This window comes from Aplysia californica, unplaced genomic scaffold, assembly GCF_000002075.1.
Source record: "Aplysia californica isolate F4 #8 unplaced genomic scaffold, AplCal3.0 scaffold00113, whole genome shotgun sequence".
Classification (NCBI taxonomy): domain Eukaryota; kingdom Metazoa; phylum Mollusca; class Gastropoda; order Aplysiida; family Aplysiidae; genus Aplysia; species Aplysia californica.
Genome location: NW_004797383.1, coordinates 733,149 through 745,248, shown reverse-complemented (window position 1 = coordinate 745,248; position 12,100 = coordinate 733,149). Strand labels below are relative to the sequence as shown.

The 12,100-nt window shown below is 41.8% G+C and overlaps 2 protein-coding genes across 2 annotated transcripts in view; both read right to left on the bottom strand.

The window, feature by feature from the left end:
• Positions 1–5,897, bottom strand: part of LOC106011431 (probable 3',5'-cyclic phosphodiesterase pde-5) — a 25,629-nt gene extending 19,732 nt beyond the window's left edge. Inside the window, exons 1-2 of the mRNA XM_035969083.1 lie at positions 5,145–5,897; positions 240–401 (exon numbers count right to left, since the gene is read on the bottom strand). Coding sequence (XP_035824976.1) covers positions 240–401; positions 5,145–5,548 — 566 coding nt within the window. The 5' untranslated portion in view covers positions 5,549–5,897. The remainder of the gene's footprint in view (positions 1–239; positions 402–5,144) is intronic.
• A 2,470-nt stretch (positions 5,898–8,367) lies between these two features.
• Positions 8,368–12,100, bottom strand: part of LOC106011430 — a 24,358-nt gene continuing 20,625 nt past the window's right edge. Inside the window, exon 8 of the mRNA XM_013081053.2 lies at positions 8,368–8,649. Coding sequence (XP_012936507.1) covers positions 8,368–8,649 — 282 coding nt within the window. The remainder of the gene's footprint in view (positions 8,650–12,100) is intronic.

Sequence of the window (12,100 nt, the reverse complement as noted above, 5' to 3'; positions counted from 1 at the left end):
AGACAGAGACAGAGACAGAGACAGAGACAGAGACAGAGACAGAGACAGAGACAGAGACATATTGAAATGAATATAAAAAGAGATAAAATGCCAAATGTTTTGTAAGGGGATAGGAGGAGGAAAGGGTGAGGTTGTTGTTTTTGTGTTGTTGTTTTGTTGTTGTTTTTTTTTGGGGGGGGGAGCAAAAAGTGATATCAACGAAACAAGACACACAAAAAACCAACAACCCAGAAACTCACGATCCCTTGATGAAGATAGGCATGCACAGGATGGTTTGTGTCTTGTAGCCTGTCCGGATGTCTACCTCGGGGTTGAAGCGCTGGTCCTTGTACGCGTCACGGATGTTGAGAATCTTGCCCGTACTGGCCACATAGCCTGCCACGCCCTTGTTCATGGAGAACCTGTGGTCAGATCGCCAACACAGTCAAGACACAGGCACAGCACAGTCACATCACATGGACAGAACACAGGACAACACAGGCACCTCACAACTCACCACAACGCCAACACAGTCAAAACTCAGGCACGTCACAGTCACATCACAGGGCATGGACACAGTCAGAATACAGTCTTAACACAGACACAACACAGAGGCACAACAAAGTCAAAACACAGGCACAACACAGACAGAACACAGACAGAACACAGAGAACACAGGCACATCACAGTCACATCACAGACAGAACACAGACACAATACAGTCATAACATAGACAAAACACAGACAGAACACAGACACAATACAGTCATAACACAGACACAACACAGACAGAATACAGTCATAACACAGTCAAAACCCAGGCTCAACACAGACACTACACAGACACAACACAGACAGACACAACACACTCACATCACAGAGATACAACAAAATCAAAACTGCACCCCACAGACAGAACACAGACACAACACAGTCACAACACAGACACCACACAGTCACACCACATGCTTAAGACTACAGAGAGGAACGAAGAAATGCCATTGTCTGGGAAAAACCTCCGGGAATCTAATACGATAAAGACAATTGAAAGGTCTGTCCAGATCTTAGACTTTTACTATGACATGTATTATTTATTAAAGATACATAAAACGCTCACAATAATTACATTGATAGGCCTATAATTCTTTAACGTGAACGTTTTACTTAAAGAATATGTGGCTTTCTGATTTGCCTTTGGAAAAAAACCAAATCTAAGTTATGTTTACAAAACATACTATTCTTTAAAGAAGTACTGAAATGCTTAAAGCGCATCCCACGATAATGAATTTTAAATATGAAATGTCACAAACTGTGTTATACAATATTTCGTCAAAAGAGAGTGAGATTTGTTTTAAAACGGCATCTTTCCTGATACAAAAGAATAAACAGACCACATCTAAGCGCTACTGTTAAAATTGTTTCCTTAAAAAATATCAGTGAGTTGTGTTTATGCACTAAAAAGGGAAAAAAGTAGCATTGCATATTCAACACTGGCAAATATTAGCTCTTCATAAAGGGTTATGACACAGTTCAATTTTCAGCGCATTATGCTGAGTATTCGTATAAAGAAGGAAACATTTACATTAACTTGGTTTCAATGGGGTTTGTTCGTATCTCTTTTTGCTCACACTGCACAGTTAAAGAACCAAAAGGCAAGCTGTTTATTTTGCTATGTAGAAATTAGACCACAAAAAAAAGAACTTGTCACAGATTTATTGCCGTACATGACGTGCAACGGCCTCGGAACATCACCTAAAATATCGTTAATCAAGAAGCTGGTCTACATGAGATTACATGACAGAACAGGACACCCTCCTCCCCCCCCCCCCCCCAGCCAAGCCAAACCAACTCTTTGTCAATTCCCCAAGCCCTACCACTCACACAAAGAAAGAAAAGAAAAGGTTTATAAAAAGGAAAACATCATCAACACATTATCAAATCAGAGCCCAGTCGTAACTGATCTAACACAAGATTACTCAAGATGTCAATGCCTGAAACAAAGCCACAGAGTCAAAGGAAAGCAAAGAGAAAAAAAAGTATTTAAAATAAAAAAGAACCTAAACAACAAAGAAAATTCAGAGATCCACACACAGCAAAAGATGTTAGATGTACTGCGACTGCGTCGGGAGTGTTTATGAATTTTAAAAAAAAAAGAGCGATAAAATACACAAACTGTCATTCGCCACCCTAGTCCTTTCTGTAAGACTTTTATCCATTAACAAATTTAATTATCAAAGCTAAAGAGTTCCACAATGATGAGGAAGAAAGCAAAAGGTAAAAACATATCAACATGCATCAATAAGAATGTTTACTTCCAAATAAGAATGCATGGTATTTGTGTAATAGAGTATGCGATGAGTATTGCGTGCTCAGAGAGGTTTAATCAGGACATAAGATTATATAACAGGGATACAATATAGAAACAGGGTGCTGATATCGAGCGATATATAGCCTAATATATTGTTGCAGATATCGAAGGACATTAATTTGTGGATTTCTGTTCCTACAGTCGACCTGCCTTGACGACCACCTGTCCAAGACAATCACGTGTACAAACGACAACTTTCAACTCCTCCCTTAAAAGTTTTTTTTTTATGCTCCGTTATACTAGCATTGTTCAAGAGCGGCGTCTGTATAAGATAACCACTTTCCTCGACAATATTATGTCGTGTACGTGTTTCCGCCGGTGTGTATGTGTGTGTGTGTGTGTGTGTGTGTGTGTGTGTGTGTGTGTGTGTGTGTGTGTGTGTATGTATAAGTTTGTGCGTATTTGTGTATTTATGCGTTGTGTGTACGTATGCGTGTACGTGTGTGTATGTGTATGTGTGTGTGTATGTGTGTGTGTGTGTGTGTATGTGTGTGTGTGTGTGTGTGTGTGTGTGTGTGAGAGAGAGAGAGAGAGAGAGAGAGAGAGAGTCTGAGTGTGCGCGTGTGCGTGCGCGTGTGTGAGCGAGTGAGTGCGTTAGGAAGTAGGATTTTAGGTGGAGGGGTGAACAAAGTTTTAAAAAGAAAGGTGTTGAGAAGTGGTGCTTTCAGACTGATTAGTTTTAGAGAAGCGAGTTTTCAAAATTTATTAATTATTATTATTAAGAGTAGATCCTCTCTATCTTTCTCTCTCCCTCTCTCTCTTTCTCTCTTTCTCTCTTTCTCTTTCTCTCTCTCTCTCTCTCTCTCTCTCTCTCTCTCTCTCTCTCTCTCTCTCTCTCTCTCTCTCTCTTTTGCTCTTTTATTTTAAAAGACTGACAAAACTTAACAACATCAAGAAAAGGGGTTGGGGGTGGGTTATATACAGAGCAGCACTAATCTTTGTTATGTACAAAAAGCACATTATTCGTGAGACAAAAAGCAAACTTTATTCATAAATGTAACACAAAACGTGGACAATTCAGTTAAAAGACTAAATGGCAGAGAATCTGTTCAGAAATTCATGTCTTTGGTCAACGTTTTAATTGACAAACACAGAGCAAGAAAATTAGAACAACATTAGAATTATAGCTTTCACAAACGATCAAAATGGCCTTTCAGTCAAGCACACAATCACGAAGGTGCATTGATTTAACCCTTTTGAGCCATACCGGCCTAAACTGGCCTTCCCGTTATACTATTGCCAAGCCGGCTTTTACCTCCTTTCCAGCTGTAGAGCCATACCTGGTTTTACCGGCCTGACACACCCGCCTTCAGCGCATGCTTAGAAATAAGAACAATCCACTCTAAATTTAGATTCTGATGTCCTAGGGCTTTCTATGTGAAATTTTATTGATACACGTCGTTTTGATCAAAAGCAAAAGCAATTTCTCTCCTATGCACCACGAGCCTCTGAAAAACATTGAAATAATTCGGTTCTGGGAAGCCATCAGCTGGCCGCCATTTTGGTTTTGCTGTGTTGACCTGCTGACTTATTTATGGTGCTAAGAGGGTTGAACATGACTGTTTCAGCAAATATGCCCGTCAGTTCTCTGACAACATGCTCTCACTACAACAGCTAAATGAAATGTAAAACGGTTTAGATTTACTATTAGGTTTATTTTTTTATTTTAAAAAGGGCCTCCGTGTTTAACGTCCATCTTCAAAAGAAGCGAGCCAAATACAAAATTCGTGGAAGGTGCCTTTCCCAAGCATACAACGTCTGACCGAGCTAAGGCTCGAACCCATGAATCCGCAAGCTCACGATTATGGGTCCGGTAGCCAAACCACCCGGATACCAATGCCATTCAGCAACAGCTGGAAAAGTTGTCTAACTGGGAGCCTGGGAGAACACTCCACTTTAAAATTAAAAGCAGACTCTACGCTTATCGTCTTTGTAGTAAAGTTTTAGAAAAAGGTACTTCATTAATTGGCATCACTATGGCAACAGCAATAAAATTGTTCTCGCACTTACCAACAGGGCAATAAGGTCTACGGCACGGCAAAGTACATGACCCACCCTCTCCCCTTATTTCTGGAAAGTTATTTATCTTAAATCTATGGCGGTTTTGCTACGTGATAGGATCCAAAATTGGCAGTGAGATTTGTACATCATTAGAGCTTTCAAGATTTTAGGGTGGGTTTACCTAGTATTCATTACACCAGGGGCGACCAAACTTTTTCCCAAGTGAGCCAAATATCTGAGAGATTGCCCAAGGCGGGGAGGACAATTATGTAAATCAGTGCAATACACTGAAGTGATAAAAGAAAGCTGCGTCACATTAAAGCAAAACTAGACTTTTATCAGTTCGTTAGAAGTTATAAGGTCTATGAAAGCATGTTCAATTTGCACAGGAGAGATCAATGAAATGGTTAACTTAAGTTTGATGACAAGTCCTGAGCACGCTATATACACATCTTTCAAATTTCTTTTTCGGCGTGGTGGCTTGGCGACAGGCCAGATAAACTGACGTCGCCGGCCTGATCTGACCCACAGGCCGTAGTTTGGTGACCCCTGCGTTAAGCGATGAAATATCTAAAACAGGTAACTAACGGATAGTTAATGACGTTCCTCGACTATTGTAATATCATCAGTATGCTCACGTCGTGCTAGAAGAAAGCAAAACGATTATGCATACGACCAAATAATAAATATATACGTATGTAGGAAAATACACCATGCTGTGCTGAGCAGTGTAGGGTTAACATGCAAGACAACAAAGCAACGCATTACGACGTCCATGCCACCCAAGAGATCAAACCTGATATCCTGCTGCTGCCAGTCCGATCTCGTTTTTCGCTTCACCACCAGCTTGTCCTTCTCTTTGTCAGAATCCGAGTTCTCCTGGTCTTGGTCGCCATCTTCTTCACTTCCGCTTCCGGAGATGCTATGTTTAGCCTCGGGAGACTTGATCTCGCCGGAGATGTGCTCGTCCAGGGAGCAGCCGTCGTCAAAGATGCGGGCGTAGAGCTCGTGGGAGCGTGTGTCCAGTAGGAAGAGAGAGGCTCTGTCTGCGTACACGAGGGCTTTGGCGAAGTTCTGCACCAAGCAACACGTGGCAACGGTTATAGGAACACACAGGAAAACAACTAAACCCAAACTACTTGCCTGTTTTTGTACTCCAAGGCGCATGCACTGGCTCGATCTCTTTTTCAAAAAAGGCATTATACCAATGGACGAGCCTTTTCATACAATGAACATTATAAGAAAGCAGTACTTCATTCTCGTCCAACACTCATCAAATATTACACATCAGAAATAACAATATTGCCTCACCGTAGACAGGTGTCTTACCAACAAGGTCGACTCTTCTCTCATTAAAAAACCCCCAAACAGAATAGAAAAAAACCCCGAGACTAGCTACGAAAAAAGTAGGTGTTTTGTGCATACATAAACAGGTAGGCCAACAGAAGAGGGCAGGTGAACTGTGCCAAAGGGTGTCTAAGTAAAGTTGCAGTATACAAACAAACAGCACTCTAAATGACAATCAGTCAACAACAAAAATAATACATGGAAAGACCACGCACTTGGACTCCTTGGATCTTTTGGCATTTGAAATGAGAAACCCATTTACCGATTTGGAGGAAACAAGAAATTAACTTGTCCGGGGAGTACAGTCGACAGTGACAGTGAAATCAAGAAGACATACAGGAAGAGCAGATATCGAAGTCTTGGAAACTGCTTGTCGCGGGGGCGAGGACGAGGGGCGGGGGCGTTGGAATCACGAGCAAGGAGTATAATATTTATGTGGCATTCGAAAATTCACTATTGACAGACAATGCAGAAACCAGTCTGTAATATATTTATTGGAATGTAATTTTTATTAAACTAGCCGGTTCATGGTTTGGCAGATATATGTATTTCTGTTTTAAAGTCCCTCTTCAGAAAGTCTGGACTCTTCGGCGGGAATCTGTTTATGTATACAGAGTATTTTTTCATATCTCATAGATACTACAATACCATTCCCCAGCTAAATAGGAAACATCAAGATACGATGGCAGGCATGCAAAACATGGCTTTTAATCAAGAAGAAAACTAAACACCAGTTGGATGTAGAATAAAATCACACTTAAGTGCAGTAAAAGTAAAGCAAAGTGCATTAAACACACATTCTAATCGTTTAGACGGAACAAACAGCTCAACATTAGCAATAAAGTAAATGTGAGGTATCGTGGTGAAATCAGGCGCTCGTCAAAAATAATGAGATAAAAAAAATTGGCATTTTTCTGACCGATTGAGCATTTTTTTTTCCTTTTTTGGGGGGGCTTAACGCCAATTATATCCATTAAAAAACACATTTCTGTGTGGATTTTGCTGAAACACATTGATTAACGGCACAAAGAGTGCACATTTTCAGTTAATAAGTATTCTCAATCTATAGAAGTCACCAAACTTTGGCGGCCATTTTCTCGCTTATTTTACCTCTGAAATCATGCAATCCCGATTCTTTCAATGGCAAATATCCCGGCTTTTATTCAATGTGGATGGGTATCAATTAACAAGCTTTAAGATGACACTAACAACTTCAAATGCCCCAAAATTGACAAGTGCCTGGTTCCAACGCGTCGTAGCACAAATTGTCTCCAAGGTTAGTGGTGAACAAAAGAAACTAATACAATTATTGCCCAGGTTTCACTTTACACGGCATTCAATATGGTGAAAACTCACTAAGACCTACTTGCTTTTGATGTTTCTTCTACCTGCATTTCTAGTACAGTTTTTAAGAAACGCGTACAGACAAACACACACACACACACACGCACACACACACACACACACACACACACACACACACATACACACACAAACACACACATACACACATGCACCCCCACAAACAAACGCACACACAATTCTCTCTCTCTCTCTCTCTCTCTCTCTCTCTCCCCCCCTCTCTCTCTCTCTCTCTCTCTCTCTCTCTCTATCTCTCTCTTCTATTTGTTTTCTTTCTCCCTCCTTTCTCCTCCTTCTCACCCAAAGTTTTCCCTTCAGATAGCAGCATTTATGTATAAGTCAAATTTATTTTACTTGCTTTTGCAAACAAATTAAACCATGAGAAAATACAACCCAGAATCTAAACACCCCCTTATTTCGAGACCCCTGATTCTTTTTGGTCCTGTATCTGAAGTAGTCATGTTAAAATAAAGCATAAAACTAAAATATATAATAAACTAAAGTAAAACAACAGCAACTACAAAAAAACACACACACAAAAAGCAATAAACTACAGAATACCATGTAATCCACTACTTGGTATTGCAGCCAAGCAAGAAACTAGGGCAAACCGTGCCGCCAGTTACACATCAGCTGATCTCTTAACTCTATTGTGGTATCCTCCAGCCAACGACAGATCAAAAGGATTTGCTTCAGCCGTAGAATAACACGTATGAGCTTAGAGACAACCAGATTTGTTATTTTTAAACCAACTGAAAAACATGTAGGAGATAACAAGTAAGAACAAATTAATAAAGGTGGAGCAAAGTACAAACAGACGAAAAAAAAGGTTTCAATCAAACTATAATTGACACTCGAGAGGAATTCAAAGAAAAGCGAACAAGCCGAAAGCTCACACTCAAGCAAAGTTAGCAGAATCTAGAAACTAAACTGTAAGTCCCGCCACCAGTCAGAAATCCCCGGGGGGGGGGGGGGGGAGAGAAAGAGTGGGGAATGAAAGTAAACGGGTAAAAGTAAAGTATAGCCCTCCATTTCGAACTGCTTGACCTTGTGCGCAACATACGGAGGAGTCGCAGTTAGGGACATAGAGGGATTGCTGCTAAGTCTTACTGGAACAGGAACCAGCGTGTTGTGGCTGTCTTGAAGCGCGAAGTCATTGGAAAGGGGGGGGGAGGGGGGAGGGGGGAGGAGAGAGAGAGAGAGAGAGAGAGAGAGAGAGAGAGAGAGAGAGAGAGAGAGAGAGAGAGAGAGAGAGAGAGAGAGAGAGAGAGAGAGGGGGGGGCTAATACTTTACTTTTACCAGTAACAGTTCAAAGAGGTGAGGGTGAAACGTTTGCGTGTAGGAGGAACGTGTGAAGTCTCAAAGTCCGTGCAGACCTGATCTCCTCACACGTCCGACGTTCGGCCACCGCGGCTGTCTGAGCGCCGCCCGGGTCGACCTCAGTTCCGTTGTTGTCGCTGTCGGGCGCGGGCGGAAGAGAGCGTTTCTTGTCGTAGCCCATGTCAAAGATCCGGGCGTAGAGCTCGTTGGTGTGGTGGTCCACGAGGAAGAGAGAGGCTCTGTCCGCGTCCACAAGCCGCTGGGCGACGTTCTGGCTCAAAGGAGGACGGGCGTGTGCGGGCGTAGATTAGATAGGTCATGGGTGTGTGCGGGCGTAGATTAAATAGGTCATGGGTGTGTGCGGGTGTAGGTTAGATAGGTCATAGGCGTGTGCGGGCGTAGATAAGATAGGTCATGGGTGTGTGCGGGCGTAGATAAGATAGGTCATGGGTGTGTGCGGGCGTAGATTAGAGAATGAGATGCGAGTGTAGATTGGATAGATCATGGGTGTGTGCCGGTGTAGATTAGATGGGTCATCGAGTGTAGATCAGATAGATGATGGGTGTGTGCGAGTGTAGATTAGATAGGTCATGGGCGTGTGCGGGTGTAGATTAGATAGGTCATGGGCGTGTGCGGGCGCAGATTTGACAGATGCGAGTGTAGATTACATAGGTCATGCGTGTGTGCCGGTGTAGATTAGATAGGTCATCGAGTGTAGATTAGACAGGACACGGGTGTTTGCGGGCGTAGATTAGACAGGACACGGGTGTTTGCGGGCGTAGATTAGATAGGTCAAGGGTGTGAACGAGTGTAGGTTAGATAGATCATGGGCGTGTTTGTGGGCGTAGATTAGATAGGTCAAGGGTGTGTGCGGATGTAGATTAGATAGGTCTTAGCGTGTGCAGGTGTAGATTAGATAGGTCATTGGGGTGTGCGGGTGTAGATTAGATAGACGATGTGTGTGTGTGTGTTCGAGTGTAGATTAGAGAGATCGTGAGCGTGTACAGGTGTAGATTTTGACAGACAGAAAGTTTATTTATATAACCGCCTACATACGTTCTATGTCCACAAAATAATGGGGTATACAGGGATCAATTATTGTGACGGACAGAAAGTTTGTGGTGTGGTTTGCTCCTTCTTTCCTATCAAACATCTATTGTCCTTATCTAACCTCGTTCTTTTCTTGTTTGTTACTCTCTTGTAACATTTCTAATCTTCGGCCTACATGTGCTGTTATTGTTTAGCGATTGCCGCAAAACTCTTACTAAAACTAAAAAAAAGAAAGAATCCAGTCTATGTTCTCTGTTCATGTATGTAGTCCTAGCCTTGGGTAAAAGAGAGGCTTTGTCTAAATGTCCCACTGCAGCTCGCTTGTTTGGAACCCCGCGGGAGAAAGAGAGAGGGTGGGTGGGGTCAAGGTAACGGAGGTTTTAAATTCCCGTTAAAGCTGTACGAAAAGAGATGTTGCTAGCGGAAGAATAAATGGAATTCTTTAATTGTTTCTGACGAGTGAAGAGTATAACGGCAGAGGTCAGAGGGTAACCGTGCGTTTTTAGATAGTGCAGATCTTATGACCCCACTACTTACTGCTATTCAGGGCTCGCAGGTAAACATGTAAAAGCGCATTATTTATTTTTAGACAAGACGAGGTGAACATAGTGAAGCCCTACAACGAACGATGCAGTAGTAAAGTATCAAACAGTTAAACGCTGACGAGCTCAGCCCTACAAATAAGGACGTCCGTACGAAGAAAAGCAACTGAACAGTCTAAAATTAAGCAAACTGACAGGAACAAAATTAACATAAACAGCAGCAACAACAATCTACAACAGTATTGACAATACCAATTTCTGTGACAACAGTAACTACAACAACAGCGAAATAGGTCCACTACAAGTGTGACTTTTTAAAATAATGTTGGTTGGTAACCGAAAAATTGCAGACATGAAGCAAGGCGTGATTTTGAAGCTGTAAAAAAAGCGTGCGTTGTGGTACAACATCAATGAGCTATCAAAATGATTTGTTGGAGTAGAAGGAACAAAAAACAAAAAAACAAAATTGACTACTTTCAGTGGCCGTTCTCAAGTTCGAAAGTTCAAATGGCCTTTAACCCCCCCCCGAAAAAAAAGAAAAAAATGTTTGTAGTCTGTTAAATGTGCAATAACATTTCAAAGTATAAAAGACAAAACGAGTCATCGGTGAGCCAAGAAGAGCTGTTGGTTAAATAGAAATGGTCGTCCTTGTCCTAGTCCTAGATCTATCTATCTGAGGCAGCTGTATAAAGCGTGATTGCCTGGCACGAAAAGAAAAGTAGTGACCTTTTTCCTAGTCTAACGGGTGCAGAAAAATAGAAAAGGTTCACAAGGTATGAAACCTCTATTGTATAGATTTAAACCTATCTGACAAAAGGTATTATTAATGAGGCAGGGGCCCATAGTGTTTTCTTTCGACTTTGGTAAATGAGAGAAAGGTGGAGGGCAGCGATGAAAACATGCTATACAATCAAAATTCAAGAATTCCCAGACACATTCGAACCAGGGCCATCTAAAATACAGTCCAGTATGATACCATCTGAACCCACAGAGCCCGATTGGGAAGGTCGCCTTGTCAAGAGAACGTTCGTTATAGAAATCAACGAAAGTTAACGAATCAAGAAACAAGAGCTCACACTGGCAGCATTAATTGTTTAAGATAAATGAGCTCGTTTCAGAGACGAGTCGACACAAGAATGTAGGGACATTTACCAGCACATAATATTAGAACTCTTGTGCCAGCACACAATACAAATCTGCTCACTCGCAGAAACACCACGACTGAAACAATCTGGTCGTTTGGCCATCTGAGATAATCTACTCGGGGACACAATATTCTAGTGACGTCGCCGGCACAAAGCAACTTTATGACGCCCTGATTAGCGTCACCCTTGTTTACACCATCTCGTTCCCCTTCAGAGTCCCCGTAAAGGCATGGTGCTTAAAAACCAATACATGTGGAAGACAGGCGATGAGTCTGGATTTTTACAATAGAGTCTGGGATTTTACCATGGAGTCTGGGTTTTTACAATAAAGTCTGGGTTTTTACAATAGAGTCTGGGATCTTACAATAGAGCCTGGGATCTTACAATAGGGTCTGGGATTTTACAATAGAGTCTGGGATTTTACAATCGAGTCTGGGACCTTACAATAGAGTCTGGGATATTACAATAGAAACTGGGCTCGTACAATAGATTCTGGGCCTTAAAATGAAGTCTGAAACCTTACAATAGAGCTTGATCACACTCTGCGTGTGAAGAGGAACCAGAATATGGTGGCAATTGTGGTGGGAAAACACTCGAGTCTACGTCAATTTTAGAAACCAACCATCGTCACTGGTTTGTGCCATCACATCCGTCGTTTTGGTAATAAATTGAGATACCGAATCGGTGAGGGATTTCGATTTTAAATGATCTTTCTCTATTTATAGATATGTGTATATATACACGTATTACTATTGTGTATTTTATAATGCTATCATTTTCTCTTTCTTTTGCTCACATTTACCAATGAAATACAACCATACTCGCACAAACATCTTTGCTAATTTTTCGACCCTCCCCCTTCTCTCTCAGTCTTTCCCTCCCTTTCTCTCTCACTCTCTCTCTCTCTCTCTCTCTCTCTCTCTCTCTCTCTCTCTCTCTCTTTCTCTAAATCCCCCTCTCTCCATCCTTCTATTTATCTCACCTC